This window comes from Nannospalax galili, unplaced genomic scaffold (genome assembly GCF_000622305.1).
Source record: "Nannospalax galili isolate Female #2095 unplaced genomic scaffold, S.galili_v1.0 scaffold704, whole genome shotgun sequence".
Classification (NCBI taxonomy): Eukaryota; Metazoa; Chordata; class Mammalia; order Rodentia; family Spalacidae; genus Nannospalax; species Nannospalax galili.
Genome location: NW_008352394.1, coordinates 761,942 through 781,754, shown reverse-complemented (window position 1 = coordinate 781,754; position 19,813 = coordinate 761,942). Strand labels below are relative to the sequence as shown.

The following is a 19,813-nucleotide window of genomic DNA, read 5'->3' as shown; positions in this document are numbered from 1 at the left end:
ACCCCTTCACCGCCCCCTCCCTACACACGTGAACACCCACTTCAAATCTCGCGAGAGGCTTGTCCCCTTTTCCCCTCCCCCCAACTACTGAGTGCGCGAACGAGAAAGGAGGAGGGCGCTCCTGGCGACAGCGCTGCAGACGCCATTATCCTCTGTTTCTTCGCTGCACAGACGTCGAAGTCTTGCCTGTTTCCCACTCGCTTTGCGGCCTGTAGGTACTGGGGTGACTGGAGCTTCGGGCCTGTGGGCTCGGGAGGAGGGCTGGCGTCCCCGGAAGACCGCTTTGACGACTTCCAAGCCTGGGCTTTCTCAGGCCCAAGGCCTTACAGCCCGAAGGGAGTCGCCGGCGGAAGGCGGGGTTCTCGGCTTCTCGGTCGCCCTAATTGACGCGGCCTTGGGCCAATCGCTTCGCCCTCGCACCACCGCTGGAGCTCGGGCAGCCAATCGGCCGCGACGACGGGATAGCAGGGCTCGAGGAGGCGGGTTGCCCTCGTTCTCTGCCTAGCTGTGACCGACCGTGCGAAGCGGCGCGGCCGTGAGCAACGGCGGACTCGAGCGGTGAGCAGGGCCGAGCGACGTGCCCGTGCGAGTGAGGCTCGGAAGTCCGGCTCCGCTAAACGGAGGCGCTCAGTTCAGGTTGGCTGCTGGCGCGGAACGTTGCCCGGTTTCCCCTCCCCCACCTCCGCCATTTCCCCGAACGTGTAACTGCAGTTGGCCTTGCGCTGGAGCCCCGGGAAGCCGTGAGGAAGGTGCCTGTGGGATGGGCTGCGGTGTGGGGCCGTCCTCCTAATGGAGGACGACGGACAGGCGGGCCTGATGAGGCCCGGGCGCCCGCGCTCTTTGTGTGGGTCCCCCACCTTGGGGGCCTCCCGGGCTGGGCCGGGCCGGGCCGGGCGCCGCGGCGGGGGATGGAACGGCCGGGGGCTTCGGCGGTTGCTTTGTCTCGCGGTGGGGGAGGGTGCGGGGCCGAGCTCTGGGCCCGCGTGCTGGCTGGTGGGGGAGGGGGCTCGCGCGGCTCCGCCTAGTCGCACGTAGTCGCCATTATGCGGGCCGCCATTTCCTGTCGGGTCCGGGCGAAGAGAGGTGCGGCGTGTCTGCCCGGCTCCCTCCGGAACAGCCGAGCCGGACGCTGCGCGCTGTGGCGTCTGCTCGGAGCGGATTTCGGGCCTGAGGACGGGTGGCTGCGGGACGCGCACTTTGAGATAGACCTGCTGTCTTCAGCGCCTGAGCTGCCCCCTTCCCTCGAGGTGAACGGGTGGCGAGTCTCTAGTAGGCAGGAGTGGCTGCTACTCGGCGCTCCGGAGTGGGCGCGAGCAGAAATGGGATATCCCGAGCTCAGCGCTGCTACGCAGCCTTCCGCTTGATAGGGGCACATGTTGACTGGCCCGGCCCCGTCGCCGCTCTGGCTTGCATAATCTTTAGTTTTTCGATTAGAGATGAAATTGTTGGAAATCGAAAATAGGAGTGGTGATACTCCTGGCTCCCGCAGCCTAGTTGGGATATTGGTAGCTCGTGTTTGGGGTCGTCAGTCAGGATTTTAGATTTCTGTTCCTAGTAGACTAAGAATTTCGTGTGCGGCTCGCATCCGCCAGTGTATTTGTAAACTAAGAGATGTCATTGAATAGGTTTTGAGTGTTCTGTCACAGAAAGATCAGTTACTAGCCTTACTTAAAACTAATTTTGTTGGTGATGAGGTGCTCTTTAATAAATCTGTGTACAAAACACAGGTCCGCCGACTTCTCAGATTGTAATGAAATAGGATATGAAACAAGTCCCCAGGGTGGGACATAATCCAAGGGCAGAAAATTGCTGATTTTCTTTGGGGTGGGGAGGGTGCCTCTGAATCTTGGAGATGTCAGCGGTTAGGCAGTAGCTGTATTGTGCTGAGGCAGTCATGCTGTAGCCCCGAATTGAGCCACCATACCTGGCTCTTCCACTTAATAGTCCTTTAGTTTGCCCAAATCAAAGTTGTGACCAGGAATTAGTATTCAATAAGAGGGAAACTGAATTATTTATTTTTTTAATAGGCTACTGCAGCACCAGTGTGCCAGTTGTTTGCCCTATACAGTTCTGCTCTGCAAGGATATATAACTGATACCTTTTATGAGCAGAATCTCTTTTTAAAGATTTTTTGCAAAATACACTTGCCAATAAGCCAAAATAGTCTCTGTTTTTCAACAGATTGGTGTGCCTATTTGAAACAAGAAAATGGAAACTGAACAGCCAGAAGAAACCTTCCCCAACACTGAAACCAATGGTGAATTTGGTGAGATATTTTAATTTAACAATGTTTTCTGTTCCATTAATTCATTATCACAAAATGATTGGTATATTTCTGTCTTTGGTCCTCTTACATAATTTCATAGTCTTGACTATGAAACTTGTCAGTTTTTATGATACACAAGAAGTAACCTTGTATAAGGTAGCTGAACTGAAACAGAACCAATACGAATTTTTCCAACCTATTTGTGGAATTTATTAACTTCTGAAACGTTTATTGCAATATCATCTTTAATGATATTACAAAGGAGGGTACAAATCAAAGACAGTAACAGTACCTTTATCCTTTCAGAAGCAGGGATGGGATTAACAGGGCTCTTCTTACTGAACAAAACTGAAATGTAATATAAAGTGTCCTTTCTTGAGGACTCAGCCACTTTCTTTAAAATATATATAAACTATGAATTTCTAGGTAAACGCCCTGCAGAGGACATGGAGGAGGAACAAGCATTTAAAAGATCTAGAAACACTGATGAGATGGTAGAATTGCGCATTCTGCTTCAGAGCAAGGTATGAAGTTTTATGCTTGGAATTTTGGGGGTTCATAATGAAGTAGAAATCAAGATACTTTAAGTTCTGATTTGACCCTGTGGGAAACTTTATACACTGAAGAATGAAGAGTTGTTTTATATGGTCCTTTTTAAAGGTTTTTGTTTGTTTTGAGGCAGTCCAGTATAGTCAAATGGCCTTGAACTCCTGATCCTGGGATTACAAGTATGCACGACCATACCTAGATTATGTGGTTCTTTATAAACAGACTTGTAATCCTTGGTGGTGGTGGTGGTGTTTTACGAGGTTAAAGCCCTGTTACCAGGGGATGCCACACATCAAGTCTAGAGTAGTGTGGGGGAAGTGAATCTTAAAGCATTTAATGGATTTTAGGTGTTAGTTATATTGTGGATCTCACAGGAAACTGTTTTACCTAACAGTTAACTGCTTTGTTCAAGTGGCACTATCAAGTTATTTACTACTTAAATTTTGATATTTTTCACAAAGGGGCACTAAAAAGTAATTTCTGTTTAGGAGAATTCTGGCATTATAAATTAAATTATTCATCCTCAGCAAATAGATTCTGGAGCTCTAGTCCTGTGCATAGGTTTTGTTGCTGCTAAAAGTGTAGGTGGAAACTTCAGTCCTAAAGGAAGGGCAAAGTAATGTTTCTGTCTATTCCAGAATGCTGGGGCAGTGATTGGAAAAGGAGGCAAGAACATTAAGGCTCTCCGTACAGACGTAAGTATTAAGCTACTAAACAAGCAGATTCATTGTATGTTTTCTAGAATTTTAAAGGCTTACATTCTAGAAACCATTTGATGTAGCTACAAACCATTTGTAGTAATTAATGGTTACATAGATAATTTCTGTTTTAATAAAAACACTGGATAAGGTGGAAGATTTATAATTCAACCTTTTCACTTTCTTATAAAATCCACCAAATTAATTGACCTCAAGCAAGGTAAAACATCTTAATTAGAAATAGTGACATTGTAAAAACTCTTAATTGCACCAATTCTTCCTCTGTGTGTGTGCGTGTGTGTGTGCGTGAGGATTACTGAAAGCCATCATAGATGGCTGATTTAAACCAACTTTTATTTCCTCTTTTTAATCGTCATATCTGTTTCACAGCTTGCACTTGGGGCAGAAAGATTTTGATGTTGAGGTTGCATGATTTAAACATGGATAAAGAGTAGGTTAATCTTGGCTATCAGGGAGCCATTTGCCTATGATTTGAGTCTTCATAATTTACAGTGGGTTGACTCTTGTGACTAGACACATTAAATGTTGGGAGCACCAGGTGTGAGTGTGTATTTCTAGAACTTGGCTACACCAAAATTGAGTTTTTTTTCCTCATAGTGTACTCATTTCTTAATGTTTTTCTTGGTAAAATTGAGGCAAATAAATGTGTTGAGTGCTTAACAGTTTCATTTCTCTTGGTCATGGATCTTTGTATGTTCCTCTTGATTACCTACTATAAACTGAACTTTTAAATATGTTTTATATTTTAGAAACCTGCCTATTAGATACAGGAATGTGTTTCAAATCTCAGAAAACTGAATCAGTCTTACTATTTGGGGGTTTTGGTGTGGGAAGTTTTTTTTTTTGTCTTTAAACCTTTCTTCTCTTAATCCAGATGTTCTGTATAATTATCTGGGTTATTTCCCCATTTTCCTCAAGAATTTTGAGTCATAACAGGTTTTGTGTCTACCCTCATGAGCCAGCCTGCTACTGAAACATTTAGAAAAAAAAAACTACTAGAGCCATCTTTTAAGGTCCTTAAATGTTAAGCCACAGTCAGGTATAGAGAAGTCCATTATTGTGTTAGTCTTCAGAACAACTTAAGCTTGTTTCATTAATTGAGAGTATGAGTATAGTTTGTATTAAATTAAAATTTATTGCTTTTCCCCCTTTTCCCTCTCCTTGTTTTTTTGGCCATATATCTCCGTTGCCCATGTACTGGATCGACTTACCCCTGCGTTGCCCACCATGACGTTGGCCCATCCGCCCCTGAACGCCCATGTGAAAACCCTGGTTGGCTATGCCCAAAAATGTGCTCGTTGCCAAACGGGTACAATACTTGACAACTTCTGATTGAATGCCCATGCCCAATGCCAACATCCACGAACGCCAATGACCAATGCAGTACAATGCCAGTGTTTCAGTCCCAGACAGCAGTGGCCCCGAGCGGTATGTCCCAACAGTTTATGCCTCACTGCCTGATTAGAAAGAGAGAAATGTATTTTATTACCTGCCTTTTATATAATTAAATAGTTTCCCCTTTAGACGGTGTATTGTTTTTCAAGTTTCTGTCTTATTTTCCCCATTAAGTCCTTTTGTCACTGAACTTTTACCGTGAGTTGCCCACCCAAACGATCCACTAATTTTATTTCAATGGAAGGAGCACAGCTTCAAGTGTTGCATATTTGCTGCATTGTAAATCAAACTGTTACCCAAATAGTCTTCTCGCTCTGTCTTTGTGGCCCACCTTGCTTCCCAACATTGCCTGTTCATAATTTTTTCTGATGAAATGCTAACTGGTTCACTTTCCTTCACTTCTCATTTGTATTGTCCTTGTTTTGTCTTGCATTTGTATTTGTTTTCTTGCAGAGCCCATTAGTAATCTAATTTCTAACTGGTATCCATAACCTTACTCCAGATACAATGTTCACCACTTGCATATTCCCCCACTTAAGAGAAGGTGTGCCAGTTTTACCAGTGTAACAGCAAGGGTATCCTTAACTTGGTGGCGGGGAACATAAATATTCAACTCTGCTTCAGTTCTGGTCAGTTTATTGCCCACTTAATCTGAGCCCTTCCAAAAGCCCATTCTGTCTCTCTGAAAGTCTCCTAATAATGTTATGTCTGTTTGGGGCATAAAATAAAATGCATGTGTAAAATTCATAAATAGGCTACTTTAAATGGGGACTATTAAGTAATTGTTATGTTACTTCTCTGTAAAAGTATATGACCACTGGTGACAAACAACTCATTTTTCTTTTCCACCTTTTGTATTATCTGGTATTTGATATTTGACAGCATACTGAGCATCAGTGCTGATATTGAAACAATTGGAGAGATTCTGAAGAAAATCATCCCTACCTTGGAAGAGGTAGGCTCCTTTTTTCTTTATTTATTTATTTTTTTGAACGTGCTTAATACAAGAAGCGATGTTTAAAGTGTTTTATTGGAATATAATGGGAAAGGGAAGAGAGAGAAGTGGTTATAATGGATTTGTAGCAGCATTATCTGCATACTGTGTAGCATTCTGTACAAGCATTGTTTTTAAGGTTTAGGCTGCCACTTCTGAAGTAGTAAATATGTCATGCATTGTCATGGTTTATCATGTTTTAAAGACCTTAGTTTAAGAATCTAGAAAACATTGTGGGGTTGTGTTATAAAGGACAATTGAGATATTAATTAGGAGACATTAGGTGGTTTTTAAGGGACAAAGGGTTTATTTAGCTTACAGCCAGGTTACAGTTCATCATACAGGGAAATCTTGGTGTCAGGAGTTTGTCATACTGAGCAATTGGGCATTTGGGAGGAACAAGCCTTCTGCGGTCAGAAGAGACCAATGAAACAATGCATGCTACTACCCAGTATGGTATCTCTTACAAAACATTAGTATTCTGTGTAATCATTAATTATATAAAGGATTTTATATTGAATTTTACTGTTAGATAAGCATTTTTCTTGATTAATATAGATTTTAAAATGTAGTAGCTTTACCAATATATGCGACAATAGCCTGATCACGCTAGACACTTAACCTATTATTCTTATTTTTCTACTTTCAGGGCCTGCAGTTGCCATCACCCACTGCAACCAGCCAGCTCCCGCTCGAATCTGATGCTGTGGAATGCTTAAATGTATGTCATAGTGCCATTGAACCCCACTGAAGTATGGAGCCTGGCCCATAGGATCAATTTTATTTTAACATAGTGTACTTTTCCCTTCTCTATAGAAAAAGGCTTAAAAATATGATACATGAATGGTCTTACAACTCACTGTTGACCCTGCTCCATGCTGCAGTGGGAATTAACTACATTTGCAAAGTGCTTTGCAGTCATTTTTATTATGGTGTTATTTGAATGTTAATAATTTTGTGGTAACAGCGACATGCTAAATGGCTGCAGTGTGGGTATGGTGTTGCAGGACCTGAAAATAAAATAGTTTTTTAAGGTGGTGCAGATTGTCCTTTTTGGGCCTGGCTATTGAGGATAATAAGCACATAACTGGTAAAGTTATTGAGATATAAATTCAGGTTGCTCACTGCAACAGTACATTGTTGTGCTTACATAAGCTGATACAGTGTGTTGGGAAGATATTGATACGAGACTAAAATTTTGTATTTCCCCCTCCGCAGTACCAACACTATAAAGGAAGTGACTTTGACTGCGAGTTGAGACTGTTGATTCATCAAAGTCTGGCAGGAGGAATTATTGGTGTCAAAGGTGCTAAAATCAAAGAACTTAGAGAAGTAAGACGTTTTGTTCTATTCTCTTGTTCCTTACTGGGTTTAATTTTTCATATAGATGTCTGTGGGCTACTCCCTAAGATTCCTAATCACTCTTTAGTTCTTAAAATTTAACAAAGCCCAGTTGTTTTGTTAGACCATTGCCAGGTCCTAGCTATATATAGTTAACCACATCTATATTGGGAATGCTTGCATTCAAATGTCTGAACCTAGGAATCCTGGTTTTTCAGTGTGTTGTTTCCACTAATGAGTCTTTCTATTTTATGCACCTCTTACAGAACACTCAGACAACAATCAAGCTTTTCCAAGAATGCTGCCCTCATTCCACTGACAGAGTTGTTCTTATTGGAGGAAAGCCGGATAGGGTGGTAGAGTGCATAAAGATCATCCTTGATCTTATATCTGAGGTACCTTTGAAATACTTTTGTTTACACTCAATTTCATAAAACAAACTGGATTTTTTTTTCTTTTACAAAAATCTTCAAACTAATAGATTGACCCTGGCAGTTTTATGGTACTGAACTTGATAATAGATTCTTTGGTCTTTTACACAAAGGTCCCTGTAATGCTGCATTGCATTGCCTCTGGTAATGGTTACACAATTCAGTATTGGGGGGTGGGTTGTGATCTTTTCTGTCATTGACTCTGTTCCTACCCCTGCTAATACCCTTGGGGAAAATTAGTAACATTTTGAAATGGCTTAAGACCAAGGTTCTTTATCTTCAGTCCATAAGATGCTATATGTTTGTTTTTAGTCTCCCATCAAAGGTCGTGCACAACCTTATGATCCCAACTTTTATGATGAAACCTACGATTATGGTGGTTTTACAATGATGTTTGATGACCGCCGTGGACGTCCTGTGGGATTTCCCATGCGAGGAAGAGGTGGCTTTGACAGAATGCCTCCAGGTCGGGGTGGGCGCCCCATGCCTCCCTCCAGAAGAGATTATGATGACATGAGCCCTCGTCGAGGACCGCCACCACCCCCTCCTGGTCGAGGTGGCCGGGGTGGTAGCAGAGCTCGAAATCTTCCTCTTCCACCACCACCACCACCTAGAGGAGGGTAAGTTACAGCCAATGATTAAAATAGAGACTGCATTTAGCAATAAATGATAAAAACTTTGGTGTGTGAATATGCAAATTACAATAAATATTATGCTTGCAGAGATCTAATGGCTTATGACAGAAGAGGAAGGCCTGGAGATCGCTATGATGGCATGGTAAGAATTTTGATTTGTCACGGTTGTGTGAGAGTGGGGGAAGGGATATTAATAAGATAAATATTTTGTGTGAGAATATAGTAGGCAAAAGCTTTTTTTTTAATGAATACTTTACAAACCATCTGCTTGCTTGCTAGACTGTTATCTAAGATGTATTAAGCTTTGTTCCCCCCAAAATGCCTAATTGTTTAATATGTTTTTGTAATATAAAACAGTTGGACATAGAAAATATATATCTGGTAATTGTAATACAGGTTCTTGTTGATGTTTTGTCTGTAATACAGGTTGGGTTCAGTGCTGATGAAACTTGGGACTCTGCAATAGATACATGGAGCCCATCAGAATGGCAGATGGCTTATGAACCACAGGTTGAGTATCAGTGGTGTTAATGTGTGATCTAAGAAGCTTGCCTGTTCACAAAGAAGGTTTTTGTTTTGTTTTGTTTTTTCTAGAATGTGCACCATATATCACTTTACTTACTAGAAATAAACTGGGGTGAGGAATTTGGGGGGGACTCTTATTTGCAAACTCAGATTTTTGGGGGTATTAAGGAAAACTTGGCTGTAGTACTGTAAAACTGATACAAGAGCACTTGCTGCTCTGCAAAGGGCCTGAGTTCCATTCATAGCACCTACATGGTGGCTCATGACTGCCCATGTAACTCCTGTTCCAGGGGGTGGGATCTGATGCCTAAAGACAGAAGTCTTAATGGGAATACATGCATGCAGGGACTCAAAAGATACACATAAAAATAAAATAAATTTTAAAAAAATAACTTATTTTAAAGGCAAAGTAATTTTTATGTTTTCCTTTGTTTTTAGGGTGGCTCTGGATATGGTAAGTTTCTTCCTTGTGAAACCAAACATTATTTCATACTTATTTTTAAATGAACTTATTGCTCATTATTTAAATCAGATTATTCCTATGCAGGGGGTCGTGGCTCATACGGTGATCTTGGCGGACCTATTATTACTACACAAGTAACTATTCCCAAAGATGTAAGTATCTTTAATCCAGGAAACTTAACTTTTTTTATGATTTCTGCTTCAACCTGATAGGTATTTTGGGATTGAGATCATGTTTAAGAACTTTAGTGTGCAGTATGTTATAGTTTAACTCTTACCAAGTGATACTTGGTTCTATTAATTAAAAAATCATGGTTCTGGACCCTTAGTTACCTTATTAAGGGGATCTAGTACACATACTACAAATAACATAATCCAAACCTACTAGTTCAGGTACTTAAGATGACCATTCTGAATAAGTCATTGATTAACAGTAAGTTTTCCTTTAAAATGTTATGAACGCTTGTATTTAAAAATCTTTTCAGTTGGCTGGATCTATTATTGGCAAAGGTGGTCAGCGGATTAAACAAATCCGTCATGAGTCTGGAGCTTCGATCAAAATTGATGAGCCTTTAGAAGGATCCGAAGATCGGATCATTACCATTACAGGAACACAGGACCAGATACAGAACGCACAGTATTTGCTGCAGAACAGGTCAGTTTAAGCTTAGCTTTGTGTTAGCATTTACATACTAAAACCTTTAAAAGCTTTTCTTCCCAGTTGATTTTTCTTTTAGAAACCATGGTGTTTCCGTCACTTGGGGACCTAACTTCTAAACATCCTAATTAATAGCTCTGCCTTAATTTTCTTCTGTTTTCTTACTAAAAATGAAGACATTCAATACTAATCTTGCTGGAAGAAGCCTTAACCAAGCAAACTTCTCATTTCTCTGGTGAAAACTGCTGCCAAAACCACTCACTTTTAATAAATTATACAGAGCCTGTAGAAACTATAGAAGATTCATTGGATGTTGGCCTAGTTCTGTGTGGAAGACTAGTGATTTTGTTGTTTTTAGATAACTAAAACGACAACAAATCACAGTCTGCCATATGGCACAGGCCACCTCTACAGGACAAATGATTGGTGCTGTAAAAATGCAGCATTTCACACCTTCCTCGCATTTCTTTGTCTTTTCTACCAAATATTAACAGCTTCCAGTTTCATTTTCTTTAATTCTGCACTACTAATGTCTGATTATTCATTTTTCTTGAACTTTACATTGCTTTAATTTGTAATTGCTAATGCTTTTAAAAATTCTAATTGTAATGGACATGTTTATTTTATTTAGCATTGAAATTGTCTTGATGTTGATGAAGATGTTTCGAACAAAAATTCTAATTCGTACTTTTTTTTTCTTTTCTTTTACAGTGTGAAGCAGTATGCAGATGTTGAAGGATTCTAACGCAAGATATTTTTTCTTTTTTATAGTGTGAAGCAGTATTCTGGAAAGTTTTTCTAAGACTAGTGAAGAACTGAAGGAGTCCTGCATCTTTTTTTTTTATCTGCTTCTGTTTAAAAAGCCAACATTCCTCTGCTTCATAGGTGTTCTGCATTTGAGGTGTAGTGAAATCTTTGCTGTTCACCAGATGTAATGTTTTAGTTCCTTACAAACAGGGTTGGGGGGGAGGGCATGCAAAAACTAACATTGAAATTTTGAAACAGCAGCAGAGTGAGTGAATTTTATTTTTGTTCATTGTTGGTGTTTTAAAAAAAATTCCTCCCATGTAATTATTGTGAACACTTTGCTTTGTGGTCACTGTAACATTTGGGGGGTGGGACAGGGAGGAAAGTAATAGTCCACATGTCCCTGGCATTTGTTCAGAGCAGTGTGCAGAATGTAATGCTCTTTTGTAAGAAACGTTTTATGATTTTTAAAATAAATTTAGTGAATCTATTTTTGGTGGTCCTTTTTTTTTTTTAAGACAATTTTCAAATGGTGGTTGAATTTTCCAGCCCACCCCAAAACTAAACACTAAGTTTGATTTTCAGCTCCTCTGTTGGATTTAAGTACACCTCTTGGATGTAAGCAAAATACTTTGGCAATTCAGTTTGGGTGATTTCATGATGGTTGGAAAGTCTTGCTTGGGAAGAAATTCCATCACATATTCATGCTTATAATAAGCTGGGGATTTTGTTTGTTTGTGCAAATGTTTGCCCCTACTTTTCAACAATTTTCTATATTAGTTGTGGAGAACCAAGGTGGGGAGCAGTACTACAGGACTTAACAATCTAGGTATATACCCGAAGCCTGATGGGTGGCAAGTTTTATTGATCAGAATAACACTTGGTTATGGAAGTAGCTGATGCTGGGTAAATTCTGGTTATTTTTGTTAGATAATTTCTCACCTATAGACTTAAACTGTCAATTTGCTAGTGTTTATTAGTTGAACTTTGTAAAAATATATATATACTTGTTTTTCCATTGTATGCAAAATGAAAAAAAAGATGTACCATTTCTCTGTTGTGTGTTGAATTATGTAGGAAATGTTTGTGAAAATTCAAAAAATGGAAAAAGTTCTTGTAGATGTTTTATGTAGTAACTTGGCACCTGTATTGATAGTTTCAAAATCCACATCCAAATAAAACTTCCATGATGCTAGATTTGATGTGTGCCCACTTTGAAAAAGGGTTGACTGATACATGTAAGATTTGTTGAAGCATTCCTCTTGTAAGGAAATACAATAATCTTCAGTTAACATGGTTTTTGTGTGAAGTGTGTTTCTGGCACTTAAATGAAATCTAGTTAAAGGTACTAGAAAACTAGTTGAATTTTTTAGAGAACCTGGTAACACTCAATGTCAGGTACTTCACAAATTGAGTCTCAAAGTTGCCCTTTGTAGCTTTTGATACTGGAAACTAAAGTAAAATAACTACAGTGGTTACCTGGTTCATACACACACACACACACGTAGTAACCTTCAATAAGTTTGATAGAGTCATATGTCTAATGTTGCTTAAATTTGGGATGGAGGTTCATTCATGTAACAATAGGAAATAGGCAGTTTTGTAATATATACACTGGGTAGTACATGCAGCCTTTAAAGTGAATGATGACACAGTTTGTGAGAGGAAGAGAAGGTACATAGTTTTATTACAAAAACATTAAATGATGCAGTTAACAAAACACAAGACTAGGAAGTGGATACCTGTGATTTCCCCAAAAGTGAAGCTTGGCTACATTGCCTTAAGTATTTATGTATGAGTAATTTGGGGTGTGTGTGGTGAAATGAAAAGTGTAACAAATTGTTAGTCCTATTGGAGATAAATTCAAGAGAACATGAGGTTTCAAAGCTTTTACAGAGTCATTGAAAGTTAACACAAATAGGGGCTGATGAGATGGCTCAGCAGTTTAATAAGAGTGCTGGCTGCTCTTGAGAGGACTTGGGTAACTCGTTTCCAGGAAATCTGACACCCACATCTAGCCCCCATACATCCATGATAGGAAAACACTGAATGTGCTTTCCAGCCAGGGCTATATAGCAAGACCCCATTTCTAGAGTGGGCATGGGAATGAGATTTAATCTCTTAATTTTATAAAAAGCAGCTGGTACATGTGCTATATTACACTTTCTAAAGATGGAAAGTTTCAAAACTGGATGTACCTGTTTGTGAGGGTTTGGATTACACATACAGTGTGGAAGCTAGGGGTCAACTTCATTTTATATATATATGTATGTTTTGCTTGCATCATGTGTAAGTAATGTCATGCAGTGTTGGTGGAGGCCAGGAGAGGGCATCAGATCCCCTGGAACTGGAGTTGACAGTGTTAGCCACCATGTGGGTGCTTGGAGTGGAACCCAGGTCCTTTGGAAGAGTAACCAGTGCTCTTAACTGGTAAGCCATCTCTCCAGCTCCCTCCAGCCTGATTCTCGAAATACACTTAGTTCATGAATTGGCTACGCTGATAGGCCATGGCCAGGAAGTGCCAAGGGTCATCCTGTCCAGCCTCCCTAGCTAGCACTGAGATTTCACCTTGCTTGACTTTTTTACATGAATGTTGGGAATCCTAACTTGTGCTACAAGCAACCTTTACCAGCTGAGCCATCTTACCATTCCCTAAAAAATAGCATAGTTTTTTTGAAAGTCTGAAATCTCTACCAGAATGTCACTGTGGAAATATTTTACCAATTGTTTCCAAAAATGCAAACTACTACTACTAGTGACATTGAGTTACAAAGTTGACATTGGTTTTCATGTATGGGAGTGCATGTATGTCACAGCACTTGGATAAGTCCCATGGATTGAACTTCGGTTGTCAAGGTTGGTGGCAAGCTCCTTTCAGCTCAAAATCAAAAATATGTTTTGTTTTAGTATTTTATGTGTATGAATATATTGCCTGCATTTGTGTTGGGTGCACCCATGTTGTGGAATGCCCACAGAGGGCAGAAGAGAGTGTTGGATTTCCCCGCAACTGGAGTTACTGACAGTTAGCCCCCATGTGGTTGCTGGGTAATCAGAGCCAAGAGCAACCAGTACTCTTTAACTGCTGAGCCATCTATGCAGCCCCCAAAAATCAAGTTTTAATAGTTTTGTTGGTTTTGATGTTTGATTTCACTTAGTTCCAAGGGCATTCTGAGACAGAGTTGAGCTACATACCCCCATAGGCTGCTCTTGAACCTGTGATCATCCTGCCCGAGCCTCCTGAATGCAGGAATTACAATCTTGTGCCACCACACCAAGCCTGATAAAACAGGTACTATGGAATTTTTGGAAAGCAACATTGCAGTGTATTTTAAAGTCGCATTCTTAGGGCCAACAGAATACCCAAGGGTGTTGATTAATCAAATTCAGGGGCCAACACAACCACAACCCATTTATGCAGTACTAGGGATTGAACCTGGAACTTCATGTATGCTAACAGAACAGTCTACCAACTGAGCTGTGTCCAGAGCCCAAAAGTTACTTCTTTAAAACAAAACTAAAGAAAAGCCCAATTTACTACTAAGTGTAGTTTCTGAAATAAAAGTTAAAAATGGAAGATGGGACATTTTGGACCTTTCAGAAATGAATTGCAAGGAAAAATACGATTCTTTTCTAGCTTATGAAATGGAAAAAATCCCTAGAAAAAATACAAACCACCAAAAATGACTCAAGAAGGAAAAAAATTTGAATAAACCCTAGAGATTGAATTTATTTTTTAGAAAAGAAAAAAGAATCTTACATAAAAAGCGGAAGATGGGGGGCTGCAGACAGTTCAGCTGTTAAGAGCACTTGCTGTAACTCCTGTTTCAGGGAATCCAACGCCCTCTTCTGGCCTTCGTGGGCACCAGGCACATAGGTGGTACACATGCATATATGTAGGCAAAAGACATAAAAATCTTTTTAAAAAACTCAGGACCAGATGACTTCACTGGTAAATGTAAACATTTTTTAAATTAATACAATAGGTGATATGTCATATTAGTTATGTCAATTTCTTGAGCATCTTTCATTCTATTAATATTTCTGCTTAAAATTGTTAAAACTGCCTTTCAGTAGACTCCAACTCATAAAATCAGTGCGTCTATTTTTCCAAAACAAAAGTGAACACTGCTGAGTCAATTTTCTATGACAAAACACCTGATAGGGCTGGAGAGATGATTCAGCAGCTAAGAGCACTGGCTGCGCTTGCAGTGGTCCCAGCACCATTTGGAGGTTCACAAATTGTAATTCCAGTTCCAGGCAATCTGATACCCTATTCTGGCCTCTATGGGCATTGCAGGACATGGGTGCACCTACATACATGCAGGCAAAACACTTGTAAATTTTAGCCAGGTGTGATGGCGAACACCTTTAATCTCTGTACTTGGGAGGCAGGCAGGTGGATCTGAGATCCAAGCCAGCCTGGTCTCCATAGCAAGTTCCAGGCCAGCTGTGGTGACACACACCCCTGATAAGGTTCGTTTGGGTTCACCGTTTGAGATGATAGTCCATCTTAGTGGAGAAGCCACAGTAGCAAGGCATCCACAGGAAACATGCTGGGGGCTCATCAGGCTTTCCTTCACCTTTTTTTCCTTTTATTCAGGCCCATGCTTGGAGCACATCTTCCCTCTTTAGTTAAACCTCTCTGGAAATGCCCTCACAGACATGCCCAAAGGCAAGTCTCACTGTTATAAAAGGTAAGTGTTAAAACAGAGAAGTCAGGTAATCCAGACCTAGAAAGAAAAATGTTACATGTTCTCTCTCATGTATAGATGCTAGTCCAGACTCTAGATATTTGGAGTACCCATAGAAGTAAGGAAACCAGTAAGGTGGCATAAGTAGGGGTGCTTTTAAGAGATGGGAGATAAAGCACAGGTGTATGAAAGGGGACTAGGGAATAATGAAGCAAGAAATATTAAGTCAAATGGGGGAATTAGCAGGGTAGAGAAGAGGCTATGGGGAGAGAGAACTAATGCTGAAGACCTTTGAAAAAGTCATGGAAACCTACTACTATAGAAGTTTCCTAAACTATATACACATTAACTTCGGGGCTGGAGAGATGGCTCAGTGGTTAAGAGCACTGACTGCTCTTGCAGGGAACCCAGGTTTGATTCCCAGCACCCACATGGCAGCTACGAACTGTCCTTAACTCCAGTTCCAGGGGAATACGACACCCTCTTCTGACCGCCATAACATTGAGCAACATGGGTGCACTCACATAACATGCAGGCAATACACTCATACACGTAAAATAAAATATTTAGAAAAAAATGCATGCATATACATCTATAAAAAAAAAAAAAAAAAAAAAAAAAAAAAAAAAGAGTTTAGCCGGGCGGGGTGGAATACACCTTTAATCCCAGCACTTGGGAGGCAGAGGCAGGCGGATCTCTGTAAGTTCGAGGCCAGCCTGGTCTCCATAGTGAATCCAGGCCAGCTAGGGCTACAGGGAGGCCCTGTCTCAAAAAGACCAAAAAAAAAAGAGCTTAGGAGCTGGAGAGATGGGTCAGCGGTTAAAGCGGTTAAAAGAGCACTGACTGCTCTTGCAGAGGACCCAGGTTCGATTCCCAGCACCCACATGGCGGCGACAAACTGTCCTTAACTCCAGTTCCAGGAGAATCCAGTGCCCTCTTCTGATCTCCACGGCATTGAGCGACATGGGTGCACTCACATACATGCAGGCAATACACTCATACACATAAAAATAATAAAAATTTTTTAATTAAAAGTTTAAATGGAAAACCCACACTAATAATGGTGCCCAGCACTTAAAAGAGTTTAAATGGAGGACCCAGCATGAGTTCCATCTTGTAATTGGGCCTTAAATCCAATTGGAAAGTGGTTTGTTACTCCCATAACATGCATGCCACTATTTTACTGGGTCCTCAGCAGGAACAGAAAGTGCTCTTAACTGCTGAGTCATCTCTCCAGTTCCAAGAGAAACCTCGTTTTTGCAGTAGATGGTGATTAACACAAAGACACACAACTGGTCAATGCATAGATAATAAGAGACTGGAGTGCTCAGCCCTAAATGGGACATCTATGTCACAACTCCACCTTCCAAGGCTCAGAAGAGGGGGTAGAAAGATTGTAAGAGCCAGAAACAGTAGATGACTACAGTGAAACAATGTTTTCCAGAAACAACAAGGCAGTTGCACATAACACAGCATCTGTGACTGCATGCACAAGGCCTGCACAAGCCAAACAAAACCCAGCATGGATGGGGCAGGATTTATGAAGTCCCACCCCCAGCTGAAGATCTATTGGCCACTGATGGCTGCTAGGAGAGGGAGAGTACCTAGGGGAGGGAGAGGTGGCCCTACAACCATGCACGTACTGGAAGCACTAAGTCGACTCAATTTTTTTTAAATCTCCTTTTTTAAAGGACATAGAAGGAGAACACATGAAATGGGGAGGAATGGTGAGGGAGATAGGAGAGGAATTACAGGTGAGGGAATGGGGAGGGTGGGAGAGAAAAGCTAAGCTAAGCCATCTCACTGGCCCCAAACAATCAGGAGAGGAAGGAAGAAGAAAGAGGAAAAAAGAGAAGGAGGAAGGGAGGGAGGGAGGGAGGGAGGGAGGGGAAAAAGCAAGCCAGAGAGATGGCTCAGAAGGTAAAGGCATTCTTGCTACCAAACTCAATGACCTGACTTGGGGATCCCTGGGTCCCACATGTTGAAAAAACCAACTCTCACATATGATCCTGTGACCAACACACATGGGCCATGGCACATGTGTGCCTATCCCCACAAAAAAAAAAAAGTAATGTAATAAAAAAAATTTTAAAGAGCAAAGATGAAAGATTTATTTTCAATTTCAAAGCTTACTACATAATCCCAGCACTCAGGAGGCAGAGGCAGGCGGATCTCTGTGACTTCAAGGTCAGCCTGGCCTACATAGCAAGTCCAGGCCAGCTGGGGCTACAGGGAGACCCTGTCTCAAAAAGGAAAAAGAAAGCTTACTACACGCTACAGAATACTCAAGACTGTGGAATCAGCACAGTGGCAGGCACACATGGACACATACCAATGAAGTAGAATTAGTTTGGAAGGAAACCATTATCTTTAGCCAATTAAATTTTTTTTTTTTGGTCTTTTTGAGACAGGGTTTCTCTGTAGCCCCAGACCTGTGCGCAGCTGACCTGGCACTCCCTATGTAGACCAGGCTGGCCTTGAACTCACAGAGATCCATCTGTCTCTGCCTCCTGAGTGCTGAATTAAAGGTGTGCGCCACCATGCCCAGCTTTAGTCAATTAATTTTCAACCAGAGTGCCAAAGCAGTTAGGAAAAAAGTAGACCTTCAATAAGTGGTGCTGGGACAAGAGGATAGCCACATGCAACGACACTGGACTTCTACCCTGCAGCACATGAAAAATTAACTCCAAATGGACCAAAGAGCTGAAGTTATAAAACATTTTATAAATATAAAGTATATCTTTATAAATATAGTGTAATATTACACATCAATAAAGTATATGAAACACTGTCTCTGGCTTCCACCTGCATCAACCTCGAAAACATTTACACTAAGTTAAAGAAACCATCCACAAAGAGCCACATTCTGCAATTGCATTTAGAGGAAATATCCAGAACAGGGAAATCCTACTGACAGAGAAACTGTTAACATCTTCCTAGGACTAGCTGTGATAAAGGAAATATACGGTGATATCTAAAGAATGGGAGTCCTTTCTGAAATAATGAAACTTCCTAAATTTCTTGGAGTAATGATTGTGCAATTTTTTTTCTCATCTTTTTGAGACAGGGTCTCCTTGTAGCCCCAGCTGGCTGGAACTCACTATGTAGACCAGTCTGGCCTTGTACTCACAGAGATCCTCCTGCCTCTGCCTCCCTGAGTGCTGGGATTAAAGGTGTGTACCACCACACCTGGCTGCTTGTGAAATTTTATGAGCATATTAAAAGCTGAGGATTTGTATACTTTAAGCAAATTGTATTGTATGTACATTTCAATATAAGTTGAGACTATATGAAATAATCGTGGCTATCAAAAATCCAATCCTTGGGGCTGGAGAGATGGTTCAGTGGTTAAGAACACTGGTTGTTCTTGCAGAAGACCCAGGTTCGAATTCCAGCACCCACATGGCAGGTAACAACTGTCTGCAACTCCAGTCCCAGGGGATATGACAGCCTCTTCTGACCTCTCCAGGCATTGCATGACATGGGTGCACTTACCTACATGGAGGCAATACACACACATAAAATAAATAAAGCAAAGGGACTCCCAGATAGTAACCTAGCATAGAACTGGGAAAATGAACAGCAGACCCTAATCTTATCTAAAGGAGTATTGACAACTGATTGCTGCTAGAAGAGGAACAGCTGACTCTGCTAAAACAAAGACCTCTAGATAGACTGACTAGATTAAACAGAAGGGCAAGTAGTGGGGATTGGCTGGGGGTGCTGACAACACAGCAGACAGTAGCAGGGATATCAGAGTACAAGGGCTCTAGTGCGGGGAGAGAGGCTATGGGAGGGTGCCAACTGGTAAGTGGGTGTATAGTCGAATAAGATGGTTTGGGATGTTCTGTGTGATACACACACACACACACAAAATAAACAAATTAACAAAAATGTATTATATTTGAGGAGGAAGCATGGAAATTTATGTCATGTTAATTAGTGGAGGTGATAAACATTACCATTGAAATCTACCCGATGACTTTATAGGCATACACAGGCGCCAAGGATCTGAGTGCAACAGATTATGACTGGTAATAATTAGATACATGCAGATTAGAGATGCAAGCATCAACATCTGAGTGTTAGTAGCAAAAACAATGAGTCTTTCTGCAAGGAATAATATATTCTAAAATGAAATGGACATCTTTTTTAATTCAACTGTGAACCTAGAAACTTGCAGCCACTTGTGAAAGAGATGTACTCTTGCTCTGGAGTGTGTTATTGAATATGTTAAATCTGTAGTGAAATGCTTCTTCTAATCAAGTAGTTATTAAAAATTTTTAAAATGGTTAAAATAATAATAATATTAGATATGAAAAACATTACCATTGAAATCTACACGATGATTTTATATCCATGCTCAGGTGCCAAGGATCTCAAAGTAACCAACTGTGACT

The 19,813-nt window shown here is 40.9% G+C and overlaps 1 protein-coding gene across 9 annotated transcripts; it reads left to right on the top strand.

The window, feature by feature from the left end:
- Positions 1-73: 73 nt before the first annotated feature.
- On the top strand, positions 74-12,014 carry Hnrnpk (heterogeneous nuclear ribonucleoprotein K). 9 transcript variants are annotated; one of them, XM_029554237.1, is made up of 16 exons: positions 74-211; positions 2,165-2,266; positions 2,693-2,790; positions 3,454-3,510; positions 4,919-4,962; positions 5,812-5,884; positions 6,573-6,644; positions 7,142-7,255; positions 7,531-7,659; positions 8,008-8,315; positions 8,418-8,472; positions 8,757-8,840; positions 9,294-9,309; positions 9,388-9,470; positions 9,803-9,972; positions 10,687-12,014. In XM_029554237.1, the coding sequence occupies exons 2-16, from the start codon at positions 2,209-2,211 to the stop codon at positions 10,718-10,720; spliced, it is 1,395 nt and encodes a 464-aa protein (XP_029410097.1). In that variant the 5' UTR covers positions 74-211; positions 2,165-2,208; the 3' UTR covers positions 10,721-12,014. The 9 variants fall into 9 exon arrangements, with proteins under 9 accessions (XP_029410097.1, XP_008847628.1, XP_008847631.1 ...); XM_008849406.3 differs by having other exon boundaries at positions 78-211; positions 2,182-2,266; XM_008849409.2 differs by having other exon boundaries at positions 87-211; positions 2,182-2,266; positions 10,747-12,014.
- The last annotated feature ends 7,799 nt before the right edge of the window (positions 12,015-19,813 follow it).

Bases quoted from the DNA above. Each gene is read 5' to 3' on its own strand.
- Hnrnpk (XM_029554237.1), top strand. From the start codon at position 2,209: ATGGAAACTGAACAGCCAGAAGAAACCTTCCCCAACACTGAAACCAAT. The intron at 3,511-4,918 runs GTAAGTATTAAG...TGACCAATGCAG, and splicing joins TTAAGGCTCTCCGTACAGAC to TACAATGCCAGTGTTTCAGT. The intron at 5,885-6,572 runs GTAGGCTCCTTT...TTCTACTTTCAG, and splicing joins TCATCCCTACCTTGGAAGAG to GGCCTGCAGTTGCCATCACC.